This window comes from Vidua chalybeata, chromosome 22, assembly GCF_026979565.1.
Source record: "Vidua chalybeata isolate OUT-0048 chromosome 22, bVidCha1 merged haplotype, whole genome shotgun sequence".
NCBI classification, from domain to species: Eukaryota; Metazoa; Chordata; class Aves; order Passeriformes; family Viduidae; genus Vidua; species Vidua chalybeata.
In genome coordinates, this window is record NC_071551.1 from 1,089,178 (window position 1) to 1,114,340 (window position 25,163).

The window sequence follows — 25,163 nt, forward strand, 5'->3', positions numbered from 1 at the left end:
CAATAAATGAGGTCAGCTAAATATTCTTCCCCCGTGCTTCTTGTGCTGGACTTAAAATTGCTGCTAAAATCTCCCCAGAACAGTTCTGAATGGAAGAGGAGGAGGACTGAGGGAGAAAAGAAGTGTTTTCCTTGCACTGTGCTTGCCTAGATCAAGACTTCATATTTTTTGCCCATCTTTGGAGATGCTGTAGCCTGGGTGAGGTGATTAGAACCAAACTCATCCAGCTTCATCAGGAGGAACATCCTGCAGCATGAGAAACCCACTGTGAACCAAGTCACTCTGAATTGTCTGATTGTTCTGTTCTTGCTCTGAGCCCCTGTGCTCTCACCTGGTGGTCCCCAGCTCTGGTCACAGCTTGGCACTGATGGTGAAAAGTGCTTCCTCCTTGGCTGCAAGCTTGTGTTGAGCACAGGACACAGATAGAAACTTCAGGAAGGTGGTGTGGAGGGCAGCTGACCATCCAAAGGCTGGCTGGGCAGCCCCTGAGGTATTTGCCATCAAATTGAAGGCTTCTTAAGAGCAGGAGTGATGGATAAACTTCAGCTCATGTAAATCATTTGAAGTTCAAGTTTCAGCCTAAAAGGTTTTATTTAACACAGGATGGAAACACTGAAATGTAGGAGTAACACAGTACACACAACAGGCAGAAATAGGAAATTAACTACCTAACGCTGAAGGAAACATGGAAAATGGACCCTTTTCCTGAAACCAAGTGAAATACTTTGTGGTTCTGTTGAAGGCATCCATATGTTTCAATATCTGGGACTGCTGCTGAGCAATTCCCATCCCAGCAGCAGGGACCACTGTTCCATCAGATGCTGGTTTTACAAAGCTGCTGGTCTCTAAACACTTGATTTAGCATCAGGTACCACACTCATAGCCAGCACCAGCAATCAGCTTTCTGCTCCTGTTGTGTTTGTGCTCCTGTGCCGAGTTGGTTTGGCACTTACACTGAGCTTCAGAATAAATTTGGTTTGCCTCAAAACATTTAAACTGACTCATCTGTGTGGCAAGTGGTCCATTGTTAAAGGAGAGTAAAAATTACTGCCTTTGCAATTCCATTAGAAATAAAGATATTTCTCTTTTTTTAGCATAAGCACATTGTGTTTGCCTAATCCTACCAAATCACCCAACCAGCTTTTTAATGATGGTTTAGTAAAAGAGGGCTTGCTCCTTGAGCCTATTCCCATTAATACCTTATTTAAAAATTCCCAAAGCAGCACTTGCTTCTTGGACTAACTCACTTCAGTGTAGAGGGGTTAAGTGGAATTATCTGAACATCCCTTCTTAACTATCCATCTCTTCTTACCTATGGATCACATGAGCCAAATAAGAGAAGGAAAACCAAGGAGAAAATCCTGTTGCTCCCCAGGACAGCCAAGATAATAATTATTTGTTCTTAAAAATATGATTTAGTCACAGTTAAGAGCCGGACTGAAGTTACCCAGAAAGACCTGAGCCCTCACAGGTATTTCACAATCAGTCTTGCAATTTAATATTTTACAATAACTCATTCATGTGTTATTACTGTTATTTCCAGACGGGTTTGGGGTTTGATTTCCTTTTCAGTCTCTTGAGAAGATGTTTAGGATAACAATAAGCTACTGAAGGTGGTCCTGTAGCTAAACTAGTTCTTCCCAAATGGTGCTTCTGCATTCAGAGAAGTGGTACCTTCCCAAGACACAAAAAAGGACAAGGGGAGAGGTCTTGGAAACCTAAGTTTTCAAAGAACATCAGCAACTTCAACAGACCAGAAAGGCTGAAGGTTGGTGGTGCTGAGGCAGAAATTTGTGATGGCACAGGCTGTTCTGTATGAATCAGGTTTGTGCATCTGAAATAACTATTTTCTGAAATACTATTTCAAGTACTATTACATATCCATAACTCTGCTGGATGGGGATTTTGTGGGAGATAGAAGATTAAGAAGAAGGTGCTGGAAGCATCAAGACTCTCAGTTTTTTGGAAGAAGCAATGCACCCCACTGAGCAGAAGGATCCACGGTGTCTCTTGTGTGCCTAAAGATCTGCTGCATCGTGCTGCTTGTCCTGTCGGATGCACAGCACGGACTTGGGGAGGATCCCACACTCGTGAAGGGACTTTGTAAGGTCAGAGAAGCTCCTCCGGGGCACCTCCATGGTTTCAACGCTGCAGTGTTGGTAACTGGCCAACAGTTTCTGTCCTGCCATGGCAAGGACCGTCTGGAGGCTGTCAGAGGGCTTGAAGTGGTGCTCAAACCTCCGCCCAGAGGGAGACCGGACAGCGAGCAGCAGGTGCGGCTCTTCCAGGCTGGCAGGGAACACCCAAGGGCTCTCCTGCCTCGCCTGCCTTCCCCACTGCTCAGGGGCACAGTGCATGTGTGAGCTCTCTTCAGTAGGAATGCCACTTCCTGAAAGTGTGCTGGCAAATTCCTGTCCTCCAGAAAAAGTCTTGATGGTTTTCAGAGCATCCTCCTGTCCCTCGCTCACTTCCAGCCGGTTGGTCCGTTCAGCCAACGCTTCCACGGCGCTGCTCCCTGCGCCCTTCCGGATGATGGAGGGGAGCACCCGGTACTTGTTCAGGGAGGAGGAGCTCTTCAAAGGCACGTGCTGCAGGAGCTTTGGGATTTTCTCAGGAGACACCTGGGCAGGTGGGAACGCCGCTTTCATGAGCGGCGCTCTCCAGCTCTTCACTAATTCCCAAGGAGAGGCTGCTGGCGGGGAAGATGGCGCATGGCACGGACAGGCTTCCGTGCGTTGACGGTGGCTCAAGCTTGGCCTCTGTCCCTTGGCAGATTTGGGCCTGGAGACGTGCATGGTGATGGTGCTGGCACACAGCAGAGTGGCTGTGCCCAGAGGGAAGCAGAGCTGAGCTGGTGCTGAGTCCTGGAAAGCCGCTGTGGCCATGGCACCTGTGGGCCGGGAGCAGAGGGAGAAGTTACAGGAACTGGCCAGAAGACTGCAACTCCCTGAGGCTCCCACGCCTCAGGTAATGACAGAATACGTCAGGTAATGACAGAATAAATGTGAGGGATCACTGCATGGGCATCCCCAGCTATCACATGGGTGTCACTGCAACCCTGCGGTGCAGTAAGGGCTGAGGCCCAGAGGGTGGGAGGTGTGTTATTTGTAGGGACTGGCTTTGGCAGGAATTGTGTAAAGTTGACTCAGAGCTTTGGGGAGTTGTGCCCTTCACCACTGAATCTAAGTTTTTGATGGAAAGAACAATTATTTTCTTCTGAAGCTGGAAACTCAGGGCAAATGGGAGATGAGTGAAGTTCAGAGCACAGCTCTGGCCTTTTCACTGTTCCTGCAGATTCAGTTCCCATTGTGGATTTTGGGATAAGACTGACTTCACTTCATATTTTAAAGGTATTTCAAGACCATTGAGATTGAAAAACCCCGATTCAATACACAGAAACCTGTTCTGACTCTCCAGTGACCAAAAGCTGCTTAACAGAGAATGATTAACTGAGGGAATGGCTGGAGCTCTGTCAGGGAGGTTTAGGCTGGATATCAGGAAAAGGTTCTTCCCCCAGAGGGTGCTGGGCACTGCCCAGGCTCCCCAGGGAATGGGCACAGCCCCGAGGCTGCTGGAGCTCCAGGAGCGTTTGGACAATGCTCTCAGGGATGCCCAGGGTGGGATTGTTGGGGTGTCTGTGCAGGGCCAGGAGTGGGACTGGATGATCCTGGTGGGTCCCCTCCAGCTCAGGATATTCCAAGATTCTGTGATACAACCTCCACTGAGGAGGAAACCACGTTCTGCTGCGTGTTTCCCAAAGGAAGCTGTGCTTGGAGCTCTCAGCTATGCCAGGACAGCCCAGCCACTGGGTCACAACCTCACAACAACGTTTTGGAGAAGTGCCACAGGGAACCTCCTCTTCTGTTCCTGTGGGGTTTGTGACAGCATTTACTAAGGGGTAAAAAGTTCACCTTGGATTGCTTGGCATTCTCCAGAAAGGACACAGTCACATTCAGCTGCTGTTTCTCACCCCAGCAGCATTTGCTCAATGCAAACCTCATGGAGTTGAGCAAAGCCAGGGCAAAACCTCACACCTGGCGTGGGGCCATCCCAGGCACACCTGGGTGGAGGAGGGATGAAGAGCAGCTCTGGGAGAAGAACAACCTGCAGGGCTGCCCCAGCCCTGGGGCCCAGCACAGGAAGGACCTGGAGCTGCTGGAGAGAGTCCAGAGGAGGCACCAGGCTGATCAGAGGGAGGGAACAGTTCTGCTGTGAGGAAAGGCTGGGAGAACTGGGATTGTTCAGCCTGGAGAAGAGAAGGCTCCAGGGTGACCTAACTGTGGTCTTCCAGTGCCTGAAGGAGCCAACAGCAAAGATGGAGACTGTGGGCACAGACCTGGAGTGCCAGGACAAGGGGAAATGGCTTCCCACTGCCAGAGGGCAGGGTTACATGGGATCTTGGGATGAAATTCTTCCCTGTGAGGGTGGTGAGGCCCTGACACAGGTACCCAGAGCAGCTGTGGCTGCCCCTGGATCCCTGGCAGTGTCCAAGGCCAGGCTGGACTGGGCTGGGAGCAGCCTGGGACAGTGGAAGGCGTCCCTGCCCATGGCAGGGGTGGAACAAGATGGTCTTTGAGTTCCCTTCCAACCCAAACTCTTCTGGGATTCTATTCTAAACCAATCAGAGAGAACAGCCCCTGTGGCACTTTGCCAGGGATATGTTTGTTATTTAACATTTCGTTTCTCCTCCAGCTCAGCACGGCCAAGGCAGAGTCCCAGCACGCCCTGCCCAGCCCAGCTGACAGACCGGTCCCTCCTGAGCCTCCAGCGGAAGGCGACAGGGACACTCGCCCGGGTGACTCATCCCGGCTTCCCAGGAGCCTGTGGGAGGGACAGGGGCTGTATCTCCCCGTTTGCCTATAACAAATAAACTCCAAGGCAACAACGCGCTGAGGCAGAACTCCCAAGCGCATGGGAGCACTTAGAAATATCCCCAGTGGCACTGCCACTTCCAGGAATGAGCCCCCAACCAACCAACCTGGCAGAAGCCCTGGTGGGGCCCTCCGCGAGTGTCTGTACTGCCCCAACACGGCACAAGTTAGAGGGGAGAGGCTGAAAACCCGGGGTCTGGTGAGGGGTGGGAGGGGAACCACAGCCAGGGAGGGCTGGGCCCTCAGGTGCCCCCAGAACGGTGCCCCCAGGGCCTAGGAGGCTGGCACTTCACAGCCCTGACCCACAGCACGGGATCCCAGCTGGGTCAGGCTGGAAGGGACGATGGCAGCTCATCCGGTGCCACCTCCCTGCTCCAGCAGGGCCAGCCCGGAGCACAGGGCACAGGATTGTGTGAGGATGGGTCTGGAATATCTCTGGTGAGGGACCATTGTCCTCTCCGGGCAACGTATTCCAGGTGTTTAAAGAAGTCCTTCTTCACGTTCAGGTGGAACTTCCTGGGCATCAGTCCCTGCCCACTGCCCCTTGTCCTGGTGAGGGCTGGCACAGCCCCAGGCAGAGCCCCAGGCAGAGCTGGCACAGCCCGCGGCAGAAGCGCTGCCCCGCCCGTAGAGCCCGGCGCTCTAGCGCGGCTGCACAGCCCCGGAAGCAGACCCCGGTCCCTTCCCCGGTCCCGGTCCCGGTCCCGGTCCCGCAGCGGCCCCGCCGTCCCTCACCTGCCCCGCGCCCGCCGCACGACGCCGTTGCCGTGGCGACCGCGGCACTTCCGGGTGCGCCCGGGCCCGCCCTCAGCCCCGCCCCCCGCCGCGCGCCGGCCCCAGCGCCGCCCGTGGGAATGGGAATGGGAATGGGGAACGGGCATGGGAATGGGGAATGGGAACGGGAATGGGAATAGGAATGGGAATGGGAATGGGAATGGGGAATGGGAATGGGGAATGGGAATGGGGAATGGGAACGGGAATGGGGAATGGGAACGGGAATGGGGGTGGGACCGGGAATGGGAATGGGAACGGGAATGGGAATGGGGATGGGAATAGGAAGGGGAATGGGAATGGGAATGGGAATGGGAACGGGAATGGGAATGGGAATGGGAATGGGGAATGGGAACGGGAATGGGGGTGGGACCGGGAATGGGAATGGGAATGGGAATGGGAATGGGGAATGGGAATGGGGATGGGAACGGGAACGGGAATGGGAATGGGAATGGGAATGGGAATGGGGAATGGGAATGGGGAATGGGAACGGGAATGGGGAATGGGGAATGGGAACGGGAATGGGAATGGGAATGGGGATGGGGATGGGAATGGGAATGGGGAATGGGAATGGGGAATGGGAACGGGAATGGGGAATGGGAATGGGAATGGAAACGGGAATGGGGAATGGGAACGGGAATGGGAATGGGGAAAGGGAATGGGGAATGGGAATGGGGAATGGGAACGGGAATGGGAACGGGGAATGGTAATGGGAATGGGGATGGGAACGGGAATGGGAATGGGAATGGGAATGGGGAATGGGGAATGGGAATGTGGAATGGGAATGGGAACGGGAATGGGGAATGGGAACGGGAATGGAGAATGGGAATGGGAATGGGAATGGGAATGGGGAATGGGAATGGGAATGGGAACGAGAATGGGGAATGGGAATGGGGAATGGGAATGGGAACGGGAATGGGGAATGGGAACGGGAATGGGGAATGGGAATGGGAATGGAAACGGTAATGGGGAATGGGAATGGGAATGGGAATGGGAATGGGAATGGGAACAGGAATGGGGAATGGGGAATGGGATATGGGAATGGGAACGGGAATGGGAATGGGGATGGGAATGGGAATGGGGATGGGAATGGCGAATGGGAATGGGAATGGGAATGTGGAATGGGAATGGGAATGGGAATGGGAATGGGAACAGAAGCATGGATGAGAACAGAGAGAGGAATAGGAATGGGGAACTGGGAATGGGATCAGGGAAGGGAATGGGGACAGGAATGGCAATGGGAACATCAATGGGAACCGGGATGGATGGGAAAGGGAACAGGGATAGGAATGCAAAAGGGAACAGGGATGAGAATGGGGATGGATGGGAATGGAGAAGGGAACAGTCAGGAGTGGGGCAGGTGGGATGTCCCGGGATGGATCCAAGGATCGGGGGGGGGACAGTTGGCATGTCCTGGGATGGATCCAGGGATGGACCCAGGGATGTGGCAGCTGGAATGTTCCAGGGTGGACCCAGGGCTGGGAATAGCTGGGATGTCCTGGTGTGGATACAGGGATGGGGAAAACCAGGCTGTCCCGGGGCAGATGGAACCAGGGCTGGGAACGGCCGTGATGTGCCAGTGGGTCCTGGGGGATGTCCCCAGGCTCAGGGACAGCCGTGACCCGCTGTGGGCTCTGCACAGGGCTGTGACACGGCCTCAGGCCCGGCACGGCTCAGGAGCAGCCCCGTGACTTTGGGAAGGTTCTGGAGGCTTTGTCCTGCCGGACACACCGGACACAAAGGAGTGGGGGGAGCAGGGGGTGGCTCAGGAGCCTCTCACAAACTCCAGCCAGAGGTGACCCTGGTACTGGGGTGTCCCAGCCCTCCAGCAGGAATTCCCATTCCTCCAACTCACCCTAAGCAAAACCACAACGGTGTCACCCTGCTGAAATACCCAAATCTTTGGAGTTTAGCCCTAACAGTTTAAAACCAAGGCATTAGAGCCCCTCCTGAGCAAAGGCAGCAGGATGGGAGCACAAGACTGGCTTTAGCCTCCCTTTGATCCAGTGACCACTGAATCAAACCACACAAATAAACCCCAAACTCATGAATTCTGAGGAAAACACCTTTTTAAAATGACACTTTACATACAAAATCACAAGGGGACCTAAAACAACTCTTTCGGGGAAGTTTCTTTGTGCTGGGAAAGCTGCAGCTGGGAGGGAGGGGTAGTCCTCCTGATTCCCCCCAGCTACAAATGATCCCTGAGTCAGTTTTCCTTCTGGGAACACCCCATATAACACCAACCTTTTCCATCTCTCCCACGAATCCCTTTCTAAACCCACTCCTACTTAAGCAGCTGCTGCTCCCACTAACAGATGCCCATCGAAGGCAGCAAGAAACAAGCAATAAACTTCCACCATAAACTTGGGGTCTCCACCCTGCAGGGTGGGAGGATCAAGGCAAACCTGTGCACTAAAAAGAAATAAAATAAGTAGGGAAATGGTTTCCTATCAGCTCACCCCAGCCCAGGATGTTTAGCAATGTTGCAGATCAAAGCACACGGGGTATTTACACTTCAGTAAGGCCCTGAGCAAACAGATGGGTGGGTGATACCCGGCTCTCCTTGCTCCATAGAAAGGCTGAAAAGTTCCACATTTCCAATGGGATAATAACTTCCACAGGTGGTTTTTAAGCCCTCGAGTTTGTGGGTTAGTTAAAGACAGGGTTTAGCTTCATGTGGGCACTCCCCTGAGTGGAAACTCCACAAGAGAGAGAGGGCTTAAAATGAGGGGATTTGGTTAAAACCACGTGCGGATCCCAAATCCACATGATCCCAGCTCTCTGCTCTCCATTTATGTCTCTGGACAATGCTTTCCACACAGATTTATCCAAACTCTACAGAAAAAACCCAGATATCCCGATTTCCCCCCCAAATCCGTGGGCTTGCAATGCCAAAGCAGGAACAGCACAGACAACAACTAGCACAGTGGGGAAAACCTTCTGCAATGGAAGTATTTTGTGGAGAAGGTGGGAAAGGGATTGATTAACTTAATATTAGGGATGTCCTGGTTTTAAAAGTCAGGTGGGGAAAGCAGGGGTTGGGGGTGTCACTGGTATTTTGGAGTGATTTCTTGTGCAGATGGCGAGTGGGGAGGCAGGTGAGGTGTCACTCCCCATCCTTAACAGGCTTGGATGGGGTTTTATTCCACTTGCAGCAGGAAATAAAAGGTTAGAGGGAAGGAAAACCCTGGGACAGACAGCTCTGGCACCCTGGAGGGCAGCTGAGAGGTGACATCCCTTCCAGTGTCAGCTTTGGTGGATCTCAGGAATTTCAACAAAGGTTTCTCTTCTTGCCTCCAGACCACTCTGGAGGTAATTTCTTTACAATTCCCAACCCCGAATTCCCTTCCCCAGGAGCGAGGTTAATCCCTGAGGGTGGGGCCCTGCATATTGCCTGATACCTGCATTTGTGTCTGTGTTTGCTCTTGGCCCCACAGTTTCAAGGGAAAACAGCAGCTTTTGTTCCTTATCTTCTCTGGTTTTCTGTCTCCCTCGTGGCTCTGCATTCTGTTTGGGTTATGGTAATTAAATAAACTGTATTCCCAAAGCATTCCAAGTTGGGTTTTCATGGCTTTTCCAGCCTTTGCTGCTGGTGGTTTTATTTCACAGACCCCTTGCCTCAAAAACCTGAGGGTAGGACAGGAAAACTGCAGACCCAGGAACTGCAATCCTGGTGTTTGCTGCTCTCCTGTGCAATTTGGCACTGCTGGGTTTGGATGCAGCCATGGATTTGGGGGGGCAGTTGCAAGGAAGGATTCAAGGGAAACCGTCTTTGAGGGTTCAGGGGGTGAGTTGGCAAAACTGAGGAAATACTGAGCCCAAAGTGCTGCCTCTACACCTGGAACAAGGATTCAATGGCCTCTGAGGTGCCATCCTCCTACAACAATTCCTACTGCCTCTACTTCAAGCTCAAATGCCAAGGCAGCAAGCTCCAGTGCTGAGGAGGGCCAATCTGCACACAGAGTTTCAGATTTTGGCTGCTTTCACCCAGCAAGAAAAGCTTGGGTTGGGGGCTCAGTAAAGGCAGAGCCCCCAAGGCTCCCTGTGAGGTGCAGCTCGGGGTGAGAAGGGCACACACCCCATGGATGGAGACCCACCAGTTCCTGGAAAGACACACGCCAGCTTCCTCTTTTTTGTCCCTTCCTCCTCTCTTGATTTCGTTTCCCAGCAAAGATAACAGATACAATAAAAGGGATGCAAACTGGTTCTCCACTTTTGTCTCACTTCTCCAGCCACCAAATCCCGTGGATTTTAAAACCATGGCCGTGGGCAAGGCCTTGACTGGCCTCATGAAGGAATGGAGATGGCCTCATGCCCGGTGATGAGCAAGATGATGGAGGAAGAATTGGTGCTCACTGATGTGGGAAAACTCCTGTTTTTTGGGGAAGAGAAGGATGGGAATCAGCTCCCCGTTCCAGGCAAGCCTGCCTTAGGACAACTGACACCATCAGCACAGATAGAGGAGGGGGTGGGCCTCGCAGGGATATAAACCCACCCCACTGAGCTGGCAGCGTTGGAACAGCAGGTCCAGGGCAGGGTAAGAGGAGGGGATTTCACTGCCCTGGTGCTCATCAGGCAGCTCAGGGCGTGGGGGGAAGGCTGCAGGTCCTGAGCTGCTCCAGCAGTCCCAGGCAGGACAAGCCACTGCATCCCTGCCAAGCCCCACATCCCAAAACTGGGATACAGAACAGTCAGGGTTCACTCAGCCTTACAGAGCTGTGTACCCACAGTGACAGGAATGTCACCTGAGGCACTGCCCGGGTGCACCCAGCTCCTGTGGGCACTGGAGAAGCTTCTGTCCTGCCCTGGATCATCACCCATCCTCGTTGTTTCCTCTCCAGGGCAGCCCCAGGATGAGGAATCTCCTCCTTGCCGTGCTCCTGGCTTGTGGTAAGTGCCCTGCTGTCCCTGGCCAGGCCAGAATCCACCTGCAAACCCTGAGTCTTTGTGCACAGTTCAGGTCTTTGTTTAAATCTGGCAGCTTCTCTCTAGTGTTTTGTGTGGAACTGCTGCAGTCCTGGAGGGCTGGTGAAGGGGAGGCTTTAGGATACTGATTTCCATATTTATTTTGGGAAGACCTGGAGCCCATTGTCACCTTTCCTGCCTGTGCCAAGCCCGTGGCTGATCCTGGTGGTGGAGGATTGCAGTTTTCAGCACAGCAGAGCCAGTCCAGAGGGCAAAATATCTTGTGCCAGGCCAAATCCAGAGGCTGTAAAAGCCAGACTGAAAAAGCCATCCTCCCTGAGAGAATGGCCCTGGCACAGATTGCCCAGAGAAGCTGTGGCTGTCCCAGTCCTAGAAGTGTCCAAGGCCGGGCTGGACAGGGCTTGGGGCAACCTGGCATAGTGGAAGGTGTCCCTGCCCATGGCAGGAGGTGGAACAAGACAGGCTTTGAGGTTCTTTCCAGCCCAAACCTTTCCACGATTCCATAACTCTGGAGGAGGGGATAAAGCTTCTCGTGGTTCAAATCCCAAAAGTGCACGTTTCGCGCGATGCCAGGCCAATGTAACGCCCCTGCCTGGTGCAAGGTGCAGGGAATGCCCGCGGGCTGCCAGCCCTGCTCCGGCACCAGCCCCTCCTGTGCCCCGCAGGGCTGCTCCCGGCCGGCACCAGCGTCCTGCAGCTGGAGCGGATGATCCGGGCGGCCACGGGCAGGAGCGCCCTGCTGTCCTACAGCTGGTACGGCTGCTTCTGCGGCATCGGGGGCTCCGGGACCCCCGTGGATGCCACCGACCGGTGAGTACCCAGAGCGGCCTCACGGCCCCCAGCCCCCTAAAGGGCCCTCGCTGGCTGCCTCCCAGCGCTGGGGCGGGGGGTGTTTGCACCGTTCCCCAGCCCGGTCCCGCTGTTGCCTCGCCCCCTCTTCTTCCTGGACCTGTGAGGCTGGAGCTTCCCCTGCCCTCCAGATGTGCCGAGGGAGGGTTTGGGGGTCGCGCTTTGACCTGGTGTCCCCGCAGGTGCTGCCAAGCCCACGACTGCTGCTACAGGAGGCTGAGGGAGGGCGGGTGCAGCCCCCTGATCACCCCGTACAGCTTCACCTCCAGCGACGGGCACATCACCTGCAGTGAGTACTGACCGGGCAGTGGGCAGCAGCACCGCCCCCCAGCCCCAGCCCCAGCCCCGAGCAGGGCACGCATGGCAGCATCCCCTGGCTGAATCCAGCCCCGTTCCCGCCCGGCTGCGAGAATTAAACGGGTATTGGGGGTGTGGGCAGGTTGGGGAGGGCAAGTACTCTTTCCCCTTCCCCCCGGTGGCTCCGGCCCGGAAAGGCACAGCAGGGCTCCGGCTTTCCCCCCGCAGGTAACGAGCAGAGCTGGTGCGAGAGAGAGACGTGCCTGTGTGACACCGCGGTGGCCTCGTGCTTCGCGAGCACCCTGCACTCCTACAACAATTCCTACCGCTTCTACTTCAAGCTCAAATGCCAAGGCAGCAAGCTCCAGTGCTGAGGAGGGCCAATCTGCACACAGAGTTCCAGATTTCGGCTGCTTTCACCCAGCAAGAAAAGCTTGGGTTGGGGGCTCAGTAAAGGCAGAGCCCCCAAGGCTCCCTGTGAGGTGCAGCTCGGGGTGAGAAGGGCACACACCCCATGGATGGAGACCCACCAGTTCCTGGAAAGACACATGCCAGCTTCCTCTTTTTTGTCCCTTCCTCCTCTCTTGATTTCGTTTCCCAGCAAAGATAACAGATACAATAAAAGGGATGCAAACTGGTTCTCCATGGTATTTTTCTGTAAGGGCTGCTGAGATTGAGGCACTGGCATGGTGGCTGCTCAGTTTGGAAAGCACTTAGGCATCCCTCAGCCACACCATTGGCCTGACACCCTAAAATTTCCATGGTCCCGACAGAGCTGTAATTCCCACGTCTATCCCAATGTGGAGCTAGAAGTTTGGGGAACAGGGTGCCCAGAGCAGCTGTGGCTGCCCCTGGATCCCTGGCAGTGCCCAAGGCCAGGCTGGACAGGGCTTGGAGCACGCTGGGACAGTGGAAGGTGGCCCTGGCCCTGGCACGGGGGGCACTGGATGAGTTTTAAGGTTCCTTCCAGCCCACACCAATCTGGGATTCTATGAATTTCTAATTCCTAGCTCCGAAGGCACATCCAAACAGCTTTGTGAGGAACACTAACAGAACAGTCCCAGGAATACACTAAGAGGCTTCACATCACAGGGATTTTTAAGTTGCATATCCTTTTTCTGTTCCTCTTGTGCAGAGTCAGGACAACCTGAAGCACAGCTCAGCACAGGGAGAAGCTCACAGGAGTATCCCCAGTATCTTCTGGGATGTTTGGCTTCTGGTACATGAGGATTTTTACTAGGAATGACACAACTGTTCTTTTATATCTATTTCCTGCTATAAACAATTCCATACAAAGCATTTCATAGAAACACATTTTGTTATGCAAACACACTAAAATCGGGAAAACAGCGTGAGTACATAAACTGATTGCAAATGATTAATGAGGCAGTAATTGGCCAGAGGAGCATTAATGGGCAGATAAGCACAAGGCATATGCCAGCCAGGGAGCATCACTCGTGACACCAGAGACAAAGCGGAGCCGGAATCAGGGCTTGGCTGAAAACTTTGTCAGTGGAGGACAACAAAAAACTATTTTTCCAGCACAAAAGACAAAAGACACAGACAAGTCACCTTCCTTCCTTAATGTCCTTCCCAAACCTGTCTGGGATTCCATGACTCTTGGAAATAAGGGTTAAAAATAATCATCCACAGAGGAAGGAAGATTTCAAAGCCTTGACCTCTTACATTAGGCAAGTGCTAATTCAGGAGGGAATTGATGACTGAGTGGTTTCTGCAGGAGGGTGTAATGGGAGGGTGGAAAAACCACAAAGAGAGAAATAAAGAGAAGTTGAACTTTCTCACCTCAGAATATTAATTTTGCTTCTCTGTTTTCTCATGGTGAGTGAAGGTGTAATCATCTCATGTCTGCCCAGCCTCGTGACTCTGGGAACTGCACGTTTAGAGATGCTTTCAGTATCGCCTATAGACTTTGCCCAAAGAAGTGATAACTCTCCTCGAACCACCTTACACTTCCTAAACTCACCCTAAACTTGCTGTGTCCATGCCCAGCCTGAACCAGAGCTGTTCTTTTCCCCCCTGAGGTGGCTCCTTGGTGCTGGGAAGGGCAGAGGAGGAGGCATCTCTGACTGAGGCAGAGCCTGTTTGCTTCCTCCTCAGGCTGGAAGTGACACTGCTTTTCCACCTCATCCCACCCAGCACCCACCCCGTGCGTGGGGTACAGAGCAGGGGCTCAGGGGATTTCTGGCATTCCTCGGAAGGGGAAGGATGGCACCTTCTCCTTTGCAGGGAAGCCCAGTCAGCGAGATTTGGGTCAAAGGAGTCCCAGGCAGATGGGAGCAAGCTTTATAAAGCAAGTGTTGCTGGCTGCAGGGCACTGCAAGCCAGCAGGGCTTTCCCAAGGTAAGTGGGGATGGAGGATTGCTTTCCTTCTTTCCCTCCTTTCACCAGAAGCTGTGCTGCAAGTGGGGAGCAGGTGCCACGCTGGGAAGCAGGATTGAAGGAGATGCTGCCTGTGATGCCAGCACAGAAGGAGAGGAGAGGGTGCAGCCCTCGAAGGCTGAACATCGCTCCAATTTTTCTCCCTTTCTCCTGATTATGCTTTTTCCCACCTCTCCCCCATCTGATTCCCATCACTTCCCACCCCTCATGCTTTGTGGGGGCATCTTTACTCCCGTTGTTGCTCCCAGTCCCTGGAGAGAGGGAGAACTTCTGGTCCTGGATGATGAGGAAAGAAAGGAGGTGGTTGCTATAACAGAATGGTTTGGTTTTCTCTCCCAGAGCCATCAGAAGGATGAACTCTCTTGTCGGCCTCTCCGTGCTGTTTGTGTGGGGTAAGCGTCCTCCCTCAGTCCCAAGGCTCTCTGTGCAGTTACATCCATCGAAATTAGGACCAGGCTGGTGATTTCTCCACCTCTCCCCATCACCAGCTCTCCCAGACATGCAAGAACTCTCCTCTGCCAAGCTGGAAACACATTTCCTCTCCATTGCATTATAATTTCTAAGACCCTGGTGCCAGTTTGGGGGCTGGAGGGATGGAGCTGCTGTTGGGGGGGCAGGGAATCACCATGATCTCCCTAATTTCCCCCCCTCCAGGCTTGTCCCCAGCCCACGGGAGCCTCTTAGAGCTGCACCAGATGATCTCAGAAGTGACAGGGAAAAATGCTCTTCTGTATTACGGCTTCTACGGCTGCTACTGCGGTCTGGGGGGCAAGGGGCAGCCCAAGGATGCCACAGACAGGTGAGAATCCACTTAAAAACCCCCTGCCCTACTCCCACAGTCTCGAGTATTTTTAAATTTGTGGGGTGAGGGGGAGACAACTCCATCCCCTAAAGCTTCAATCTCCTGTGCAGATGCTGCCAGCTGCATGATACTTGCTATGAAAACCTCCTGAAGCACCACTGCAATGCCAAGACACGCCTCTACTGCTACAACTGGCACTATGGCAGGCTCTCCTGCAGTGAGTAGGGCCCTGGAAAAGGGGGTGTTATCCCCTCCAAAGCCGGGGCTGACCCTGGGCTTCCCTCGTCCCGCAGGTCAGGGCTCCCGGTGCGCCTTCTTGTCCTGTGAGTGCGACCGCAGCCTGGCGCTGTGCCTGAGGAGAAACGCCAGGAGCTACAAGAAACTCTACCAGTTCTACCCCAACAAGCTGTGCCGATGATGGGAGCTGCGATGAGGAACCGGAGCATGCGCGGGTCGGCGCCGGGATCGCCCTTCATCCCTGCTGACCACACCAGAGCCGCTGTAAACTAAATCAACGCGGAAATAAACAATGTTCCTGCTCAACGTCCCCGGTCCTCTGAGAGCTGCTGCTGGGCAGGGAGAGAAATCCCCGTAAATAGTCAACGTCTTCCCAAAACTTTCCAAGAACTCGGTCTCGGCCCCTGCGTCACTCGAGGCTGCAGCCCGCGGGGAGAGGGGGGCTGGCCGGGGGATGGGGGCGTAGCACTCTGTGGGTTTGGGACAGACGAGTCATTTTGGAGCTTCCAGTTGGAGCTCGCGGGCTGGACACGGAGGGCAGGCTCTCCCCGGGAGGACAGACTGACAGCGAGCAAGATCCCTGGTGAGCAACTCCCCTCCTCACTCCGCCGCTGTGGAAAGAAAAATACGGGGGGATGTTGGGAGGATGCAGCGGGAGCGGCCCGTGCCTGCAGGAAAAGTGTAATCTCTTCCAAATGGAAACGCAGTGGGAGGCTGCACTGCGCAGCAGGGGAGAGGTGCCCTGGGTGCCAAAAGCGGTGGGACGGGAGGTGAGAAATGCTGGAGGGGTGGGACAGGCCGGTGGGGGATGCTCAGGTGGTGGGGCAGCTTCTCGGCCAAGAGGCAGCAATGCCCATGTGAGGGGACACAGCTGCTTTCCTCCCTCCAGATTTTGGGGGTTGATCCGATTTCAGAGGAAGCTTCTCACAGCAGCTCCTATCAAACTGGCCACGCTGCCTGGCTGAGCCTGTGCCCGGTTTCTCCTCCCAGGCCCAGGTCAGAGGAAGATGAAGGTCCTGCTGGTGCTGACGATGCTGTTTGTCTGCAGTAAGTGCATCCCCGACCCACAGACGGGAGCCAGGCTCATCCCCAAACTCCTGTGCACTCCTCAGGGAGACTCCCAGCAAAGCCTCCTTCCCTCCCCAGTTCCCCAGGCCTCGTTTCTGCATGTAACTTACAAAAAAAAAATCACATTTTACGGTCACTCTAGGTGTGTTCACAGCGCACGGGAAGCACCCACGCACGTTCACACCGGGACTCGAGGGAAGCACCGTAGGAAACCTGACTGCCCATGGATGCTACAGGGGATGGGGCACCTCGAGGGCTTCAGTGGATCGGTACAGGCAACGCTGCCTCAGAGGGCTAACGCTTGGTCCCGGGGTAACCCCGGGGCTCTGCACCACCCCAGCAGCGCCCCCTGAAGCTTTGCAAAATGCAGACCGGGTGCTTGGCAGCAGCAGGAAAGAATCAGGTTTTCGGGAAGCAAGGAAAGCGATGCAGTGTTCACCCCTAATTCCACCCCGGAGTCGGTAGGATGGTGCCAGCGACAATTGCCCGACCCGTGGGATGGCACCAGAGGAGGGGGACGCTCCTGAAGCGAGGACGCGGGGCAGGGCTTGCGCGGGGACGGGCAGGACAGAGAAGCTTCTGGGTAATCCAGAGCAGGGGGAAGCAGAGCTGGCGGCTCTCCCGCTCTCTCAGAGCCTGTGTCAGCCGGGGCAGCAGCAGCCGCTGCCACATTCCCGACGAGCCCAGGCTCTCCTCCTCCCGCAGGTGCTGCCTGCTCCGAGCCTGCTGCTATGCCAAGCTGGCAGCGCGGCGGTGCCGCGTGGGACCCGTCCAGCCCCTCTCTGCGCCGCGGGCAGGGATCCCCACCTGCAGTGAGTGCTCGCCCCGGGGCTCGGGATGCCCCTTTCTACACCATCCCCGCTTTCGTGGCGCCCTTTCCCGGGCTGCTCGGGGAAGGTCTCAGGTGCGCTGTCGGTCCCCGCAGGCTCGGGGACGCGGTGCCAGCGAGACGCCTGCAGGTGCGAGCGGGCGGCGCGGCTGTGCCGGGCTCAGCTCGGCCGGGCTCAGCTCCGCCGCCGCGCCAGGTGCCGGGGACGAGCCGGGCGCTGCTGAAGCAAAAACTCCCTTTGCGAAACCATCTCCGGGCTGATCGGCGAAGGGACGGCGCCGGCAGCGCTTCCCAGCCCGAGTCTCCTCCTTGGGGCCTTTTGGCTTCGAGGCGAGGACAAGAACCCTCCGGTCAAGTCGCGTCACGGCATGCGAGGAGGGGGAGCAGCGCTGACCTGATGTCCAGCATAGCAAAGCAAGGGAGGAGTGGACACCTGCCCCTCGTCCCGATGAGGGGCGAGATGGGAAGCGTCCCCCTCGGCAGCCTGTCCGCTCCCTCCGCCTCCTGCTTCACAGCAAATTCCCTCCTGTTGCTCCAAAATAAAACCAGAGAGCCCAAAGCACCGGTTGCCAGCGTGCAGTGACTCAGCTGAGCCCAGCGACCACCCCTCACCTCTCAGACAGGTTTCCTGTTGAAGTACTCAGCAAAAATGACACTTGAGAGGTGACACAGCTCACCCTGAACTGCCCCAACTTAGCTCTAAACCTTCAGGCTCTGAAAATGTCCAGTTTTTCTGAGAGATGGAGAAGTGAGGCTGGTGCAGGGGCTGGGGGCAGGCATGATGGCGTGGGAGGGCCAGGCTTGGACTTCCATGATCCTTGTGGGTCCCTTCCAGCTCGGTATATTCTGTGATCCCCTAAATCTCTGCTGTGACAACACAGCCTGGAGCTTGCCTCACACCCAGTGCTGAGCAAAACAGAGTTCTCACCAGAAAAGAATGTTTTGGCCCAATTCTGCAACAACCCTGAGCACATTCCTTAGGAAAAGGCAGCTCAGGCAGCAGCTGCTTCCCCCACTTCAGCATCCCCAGGTTTTGTGCCTTGGGGTGTTGACCCTGGCAGGTCTCCGGGCTCCAAAGCGCCTTGCCTTATGGGGGGCTCAGCAATGAAATAAAGCCACAGAAAAAGCAACAAAACACTGTTTCCTCGGGGGCTGATGCCCAGCTGGAATTCCCCATAGCTGAAATCAATGGCACCAGGAAATAGCCCTGAAATCAGTGATGCTTCTGCCAGCTGTCACCCGGGAACCAGGGAATCACCCGTGTGGAACCCTGGGGGAGATGAGGAAGGAGCCCTTCACCCAGAAGCTGATAATTGCAGGGCATAAATCAAGGATCAAATCCTCACCGAGAGGATGGATATCCCAGACAGATTGCAGGCTGGGATAAACTGAATCACACTCTCCCTTTGTAAATTCTGGGTGAATTTTAACCATCCTGAATTTTCCTGCTTGGACATCCGGCTGTACAAATCCATTCATACAAGTCCTCCAAATGCTGATGTTTTGGCTCAGATGTTGCACCCCCTCGGAGCATTGCAATAAACTGGACTGCAACAGTTGTGGTTTTTATACTATGAAACAAAATCCACAGCTTCCCAGGAGACATCTGGCTTGGGGGAGACTTATTTTCCTATTTCCCATTTGGAGAAGGGATCCTGCAAACCTGCCACAGGTAGAGGGGCTGGGGTGGAGAGGCTTTCAGTGGAGCTCAGCCAGTTCGATGGACAAGAATATCCCTTATTCCCCTGTGATAAAACTGACTGTGGACTTGGAAAATCCTGAATTATTGGCAAATCCTGGTTTAGCCAATTAAATCAACACCATCCCAGGGGACTACTTAAATTAGCCCAGAGAGCTGACGAGGCAAAGTGCCCATGCTGGGGGGGGGGGGGAAGAGATTTTGCTGAGCTGAGTTCCCCTCTCTCAGCATCTCTCCGATTCCCACACCAGTTGCATCCTTGTTCCCTGCCTCCGTTTCCCTACCAGCCCTGGGGGGATTTCCTCCCCTGCCTCAGTGCCTGCCCATGCTGGGGTTCCCCAAAAAGCAGCACAGAGCAGCTGCAATCTCTGCCAGAAGATATCTGCTAACTGATTGCTCAGTGCCACCAATTTAATCGGATTCTCCCCGAGCAAACGACACAAGCAGCCTCTTTTCCCCCCACCTTCCATCATACATTACTTGCATTTTTTCTTCCCTGCCACTTGCCTTATTTTGCTTTTAAATAAAGGTGAAGCACACAGCTCGTGCCATGAGGTATTTGAGAGCAAAGCACAGTGCCCAGCACACATGGGGGAGAGGGATGGAGCACCCCCACATGCAGGAGACATCTGGGCACTGAGAAAGCCCCACTATCAAGAAAACCACCAAACATGGCCTCTGCTCAGCTCTGTCTCCAGCCACAGCCATTCTGGAGACCATGGGATCTTCCTCCACTCCCAAAGCTGCATCTCACCCACTCTGATAAGTTGGAAGGGCAGGATAAGTTGCACTGGATGCATTTTCTCCCTGCCCAGGTAAGTCATGATGGAAACAGTAAGACACAGAGTGGTGTTTTCTAGCCAAGGCATCAAAAAAACTGTCACCCAGGAAGAAAGTGGATCGTGGAATCACAAACTCCTCAGACCATCTCATTCCAACCCCTGCCATGGGCAAGGACACATTATGCTAAATGGTTCCTGTTCTCCCTCAAGTTCAGGGAAGCATTGGGAATGCTGAGACACCCAGAGCCATGCACAGACTCAACCCCAGGCTGTTCCACATTCAAAACCTCCTGCCAAGACCTCCACCGTATAAGGCATCCCATAGCCTCCAGCAGTGCCAGGACACCTGCACAGCAGCGGGACCAGTATGGTGAGGATTGTCAATATTTGCCCACTTTGGGCTCTCCAGAGGAGGGGCCCTGCTGAGGGTGCACAGCCATAAAAGGGTGACCAGCAGCACCTTGGGCTCACCAAACCCTGGAGCTGCCACTGCCAGAATGAAACTCCTCTCGCTGCTCCTCTTCTGTGAGTACCCCCCAGCAGCTCCCACCCCGGGAAAGCTTCCAGACCCTGCCCACAGCCAGGTAGGGATGGTGAAATGCCCATTTTTGCTGCGGGATGGGAGGTTGCTTTTCCTGGTGCTCTTAACCCTCCTTCTCCAGTGCTAGGACTGGCCCTTGCCAGCTGCAACTTGGCCCAGTTTGCAGTGATGATTAAGCAGAAGACCGGGAAATCGCCGCTAGCTTACAACGGATACGGCTGCTACTGCGGCTGGGGGGGGTCCAAACAGCCCCTGGATGCCACCGACAGGTACGCTGGGACAGGGAGAAGGCAGAGCCCCCAGCCCTCCTTACCTCCCTGGGTATAGCAAGTGGAATCTTGCTGCTGCTCCTCAGGGTGGAAATAGCAACGAGAAAATTGTTGCTGGTCCTTAAAGCCTCTGTAGAAGGGGTTCAGCAGCAGCGGCCAGCAGCAAAGATGCACGTGGTTGATGTTTTACTGTACTGTCCCAACTGTCCCCTACCTTGACCTGCTCTCATGCCCCCAGGTGCTGCCACGCCCATGACTGCTGCTACAAGAAATTGGTCGCCTCCGGCTGCAGCCCCAAAACGGCCACGTACAAATACGTCTTCCGAGGAAACCAAATAACCTGCGGTGAGAGCGGGGCGGGGGCAGAGCTCTAAGCAGGGAGGCACAGCCACCCACACTCGGGGGGCTTGACTTCCAACATCCCCTTTAGACCATCCTGGCCTGGAAATCACACACAGTGAAGTGGGTGGAAATAGAGGGGATAAGTGCCAGGAATAAGGCAAATAAGTATTTGCTGGATTATGGTGAAGTTTAGAGCTTGGAGACTTCCCTGGGGAGGGGCCTTGTCCTTCCCAAGAGGCCAAACACCAAGGGTTTGAGATGACCTTCCCATCCTGGATGGGGACGTGGCACGGCTGCCCTGACTCCCCCAGAGCAGACTCATTGTTGCACAGAGCAAAGCAAAGCACATGATGCCAGTGATCCAGGCAAATACCCCAGACACATCAGAGAGCAAGTGAAGTGAATGCTCCCTCCAGGGCCAGGTAGCTCCACACCCCATATATGAGACCACCTGAGACACCCCAAACTCAAGAGAGGGGCTGCGCAAAAAACTGTGCTGCGGGGACGCTCAAAAAACACCCCCTGACCCTCACACCCTTCACCTGCCTCCATCCCCCCCAATTTTCTTCCAGGAAACGGGAACTCATGCCAAAAACGGACCTGTGCGTGCGACAAGAAGGCAGTGGAGTGCTTCCAGAGGGCAGCCAGCTCCTACCGCAAATCCTACAACAACTACCCCAAATCCAAGTGCAAGGGCCGAACACCCTCCTGCTGAACACTCCTGCCAGGCTGGGGCTCCAAACCTGCCAGAAACCATCAGAGCTGCGGGGTTCTGCCTTCCCTGTGGCCAGGCAGGACACGGCACAGCCCTGTGGCACTGAAAAAGCATCCAGCACCTTTCCCCAGAGCCTTAGCACTATTTTCCCATAGTTAAATAACTCATAAAAATGAGGTAAACCCTGCAAATAAAGATATGCTTCCAAATTGTGGCCAGTGTTGTGTTTTGGGAATCAGTGGTGGAAGGGGTAGGTAACAGCAGGGTGGTTGAGGGCTGATTTTCTGAAGAAAATGTTCCTTTCTGCATAAATTTTTTCTTAAAAAATGACCAGAAGTGACATTTTAGCAGCCAACCAGTAAATCTTAAGAGCTCCAGAGAAAAAAAAAAAAAAAGCCCACAGAAACAGCAAGTGGCTGTTGCACCCCAACCCAAAGCAGGCTCCAAGCCCAGCTTCTCTCCAGGAGCTCAGCCTCAATCCCCAGTCCAGCCCCATGCCACTTCTAATGACTGTTTAAGCAATTAATACTCACTGAAGGCACGGGGGAGCCCAGTGGTGGGGTCTCAGAGGCTTAGGTGGCTCTTCCTTGCAGACAGAGGTCTCCTCAAGCTGCAGCTCCATGCAGCCACCTTGTCCCACACCACAGCTGCACATGATCCCAAATTAGCCCTAATTACCTCTAACAAGCCAGGGCTGGCTGTACCTTGGGCCTTGATGAAGGCACCTCCAGCTGTAATGCTGCCTCTGGAGATGCGATCTGCCTCAAATAAAGGAGTTTTAAGGGTAATTTATTTGATTTCCGCCTCCGTGTTGAGGTGGAAATCAAATAAATGTCTTGCCTGATTCTGTTAAGTGTTTCATTACAAGCAACACCCTTACCTCAAGTTCCTATAGTAAATGTGGTATCTTTATAATTCCAAACCACTAATTTCTTCTCATTTTCTACAGGCAATAAGGATTCTAGAAGCTGAGACAGAGCCAATGCTGCCTTCTAAGACTGATGCTTGCACCCAGGAAGCTCCAAGGAACAACCCCACAGCTCAAAACCAGCACAAACCATCTTCCTTTTGTCCCACACTGGATTATGGATCATTCTTCACGCCCAGTTTCACTCCCTTTCTGCATCTCCCAAAGCTCTGCAGACCATGGGTGACATGGGAAAGCTGTGAGATAAACCAAAAGGCAGCTCCTAAGTAGGGACAGGAGACATGGGCAGAAAACCCTTCCCATACACAGACACGCTTATGGAGGTCAGCCAGAACCTGCCTAAATGCTTAAAATTTCCAGTTCAACTGAATTCCTGACCTGCAGGGGCAGGATTTGGGAAAATAAGTGCAGGGAAGATGATGGTGGGAGATAGGATGCAGGGAAAGTGGCTTTCTACATCCTCCTGCTGTGTATTTGCCCTTGAGAGGCTCACAGTGACCCTGCCAAAACACCCTCATATTTGTCCTCCAGCTGCTAACAACAGTCATCTCCTCAAAGCCCAGGGGAATATCCAGTGCTTATTGTCCGTCCTTGGCCCGTGGATTACAGAGCACTCAGCTCCACCAAGGAGTAAACACACACTATGTATGAATCATGGTGTTGTTCTGCTCTGCTTTCTCGCCTCCCTTCCACCTCCCAGGAAAATCCACCACCTGTTTACAAAGCAAATTCACTGCGTAAACTGAGTTCTGTGAAGGATGGTGCACAAAGATTCCCTAGGAAAAAAAAAAAAATACATTGGGAAGGTGGAAATTTCAACAGGAAAAACGTGAAACGGGCAAAAATCTGTTTTAAAATCTTTGGATATGGAATGGCTGTGCAGGCACAAGGCTACCCCAGCAAGATAAGGGGAATTTCACAGGTTTGTCAAGATTTATGAGCCCAGCACATTGAGAGTTTATTTTAATCACATTACACTTGGAAATGAAAGCATTTTCAGCCCCAGATCTTGTTCACGTTATCAGAGGCCACGAGCTGTGGGCCAGTCTCTCCCGCTGCTGTTGGTGCTGCTGTTGCAGAGCCCCCTTTCACCCTGCACATGATGGGGTGAGGTGTGAGTTCCCTCCTCAACCTCCAGACCAACTCCCTTCACAACTCTCAGGCTCCAGGCAACAATGAATGCCTTATCAGCTCTGGCTCCAGAGGACAAAAACCCAATTCATTAAGATCAAATCTCTTATTCACAGTGCACAACTGCAATTCCTTATCTCTTCAAACCTGCAGAACACACCTGCCTTTCAGACCAAAACACAGGACAGTGCAGGACACAGGTGACACAGTCACACTGCCTTTCCAAACCTCCTGCCACAACTCATCACCCCCTGAAAGAACTTGCACTTTCTCCCCACTAAGCTGTGACTCACCTCTCTTTCCACTACTGTAAAAATGACTGTCTCAGAGAAAAAGGAATTCCTACACCATCAGTTCTTACAGGAGAGCTCCTTTCTTTTTATTCTTCAAGTAACAGCAGCAGACCACATCAAGTACTACCCCAGTTCTTGGCAGTTCAGTACAAAAAAAAAAAAAAAAATTAATATTTCCATGCCGATTTATAAACTTTTAAGCACAGACAAATTTTTCAAATGCAATGCTCCTTACTTTTAAAAAATCCCTTTCACCTCTGTCCTGGCTGATGAGGTGTCTCCTGTGTGTAAGTGCACATGTGCTTTCTTCAAGCTTAGTGCTTGTTACAAGCCCAAAAACCTGAGTGGAGCTGAAACACTGTGAGCTATAAATCAAAGACTGAGTCCCACAGTCCTTTCACCTCAATCCAAATTCTCAGTCCTACAGTGGAAAACATCACAGGAGTCAAGCTGTACATTCTGCTTGGTGACCTCACTAAAATGGAATTTAAGATAAAAAAAACCCTACCCTGGAAAAAAGCTTGATTTATGAAGAGAAATAGGCAGGTTTCCCAGTGATCACTGCTGCATGGGAGATTCTCCTCAGGACTCTTGGTCCTTTGGCTATGCTGATTTATTTTGGAGACTAATACCTATCCAGCTCCTGACTTGCTCTAAAGCCCTGGAGTAGCCCAAAAACTCTGGAACAGGGCAAAGGGGACAAGATTCCAGGTGTCCAAGTAACAACACTCATCAGAAACTTCAAGCCTGTGCCTGTCACATTTTACCAGATTGGAAGAATCAGCTCTGCATTCTCATGAGTCCACTGGGATTATTGTTTTGGGGGGGTTCTTTTCCCCCTACAGGTCTCATCTTAAAAGAGCAAACCCAAACCTCAGCAAGCATGGATGCAGCAATCCCCATCTCCCTCCAAGTATCCATCACTTCTGAACCAGCTCAGTGCAATGCCAGCAGTACTAGTGAGACTAAAACTTGTCACTGCATTCCTGCATGGCAAACAAAGGAGGAATGTCATGTTTAAGACAGTGCTGGCTGACACACTATGCTTTGGAAAGGATTCTGGGACTCTCTTCCCTTACTTTATTTGAATTTAAATAGGAAAAGATCCACCAGAGATTCCTGAGTTGAGATTTGTTAAGCTTTCCCTGACAGCAAGGTAAAATAAAGCTCCTCCAGGAATAACCAAATAAAAAAAAAAAAACAAAAAACAAACCCAAAACCAGGCACATCAAGAGATGTCAAAACAAATCTGACACTGTTGTGTGAAGAAAAGGTTCTCACCTTCATCTGATTCCAAGATTATAGACCCAAGTCTCTACTTCCTGTTAAGTTTAAACAACTCTTCTCACAGGTTGATGCAGAATCAATGAGCAATTGTCTTCCCCACAAGCAAAGGAAGAGGACGTTCTC

The 25,163-nt window shown here is 53.2% G+C and overlaps 4 protein-coding genes across 8 annotated transcripts; 3 read left to right on the top strand and 1 right to left on the bottom strand.

The window, feature by feature from the left end:
- Positions 1 to 1,362: 1,362 nt before the first annotated feature.
- On the bottom strand, positions 1,363 to 25,120 carry UBXN10 (UBX domain protein 10). 3 transcript variants are annotated; one of them, XM_053963132.1, is made up of 2 exons: positions 25,035 to 25,120; positions 1,363 to 2,890 (listed from the first exon to the last, which is right to left on the bottom strand). In XM_053963132.1, exon 2 carries the CDS (start codon positions 2,883 to 2,885, stop codon positions 2,019 to 2,021), a length of 867 nt encoding a protein of 288 aa, XP_053819107.1. In that variant the 5' UTR covers positions 2,886 to 2,890; positions 25,035 to 25,120; the 3' UTR covers positions 1,363 to 2,018. The 3 variants fall into 3 exon arrangements, with proteins under 3 accessions (XP_053819107.1, XP_053819108.1, XP_053819110.1); XM_053963133.1 differs by lacking the exon at positions 25,035 to 25,120 and adding an exon at positions 5,607 to 5,640; XM_053963135.1 differs by lacking the exon at positions 25,035 to 25,120 and adding an exon at positions 4,979 to 5,558.
- Positions 10,492 to 12,136, top strand: LOC128799052 (phospholipase A2, membrane associated-like). The gene is made up of 4 exons (XM_053963141.1): positions 10,492 to 10,535; positions 11,237 to 11,381; positions 11,603 to 11,709; positions 11,946 to 12,136. The coding sequence occupies exons 1-4, from the start codon at positions 10,499 to 10,501 to the stop codon at positions 12,089 to 12,091; spliced, it is 435 nt and encodes a 144-aa protein (XP_053819116.1). The 5' UTR covers positions 10,492 to 10,498; the 3' UTR covers positions 12,092 to 12,136.
- LOC128799049 (basic phospholipase A2 sphenotoxin subunit B-like) lies at positions 14,509 to 18,609 on the top strand. 3 transcript variants are annotated; one of them, XM_053963137.1, is made up of 5 exons: positions 14,509 to 14,916; positions 15,030 to 15,136; positions 15,213 to 15,739; positions 16,147 to 16,203; positions 16,367 to 16,913. In XM_053963137.1, the coding sequence occupies exons 1-3, from the start codon at positions 14,711 to 14,713 to the stop codon at positions 15,335 to 15,337; spliced, it is 438 nt and encodes a 145-aa protein (XP_053819112.1). In that variant the 5' UTR covers positions 14,509 to 14,710; the 3' UTR covers positions 15,338 to 15,739; positions 16,147 to 16,203; positions 16,367 to 16,913. The 3 variants fall into 3 exon arrangements, with proteins under 3 accessions (XP_053819112.1, XP_053819114.1, XP_053819113.1); XM_053963139.1 differs by lacking the exons at positions 14,509 to 14,916; positions 15,030 to 15,136 and adding exons at positions 16,930 to 17,036; positions 17,150 to 18,609 and having other exon boundaries at positions 15,339 to 15,739; positions 16,046 to 16,203; positions 16,367 to 16,493; XM_053963138.1 differs by lacking the exons at positions 14,509 to 14,916; positions 15,030 to 15,136 and adding exons at positions 16,930 to 17,036; positions 17,150 to 18,609 and having other exon boundaries at positions 15,339 to 15,739; positions 16,367 to 16,493.
- LOC128799051 (basic phospholipase A2 caudoxin-like) lies at positions 19,952 to 21,526 on the top strand. Its single transcript, XM_053963140.1, has 4 exons — positions 19,952 to 20,059; positions 20,197 to 20,344; positions 20,583 to 20,689; positions 21,259 to 21,526. Exons 1-4 carry the CDS (start codon positions 20,032 to 20,034, stop codon positions 21,399 to 21,401), a joined length of 426 nt encoding a protein of 141 aa, XP_053819115.1. The 5' UTR covers positions 19,952 to 20,031; the 3' UTR covers positions 21,402 to 21,526.
- Positions 25,121 to 25,163: the final 43 nt, after the last annotated feature.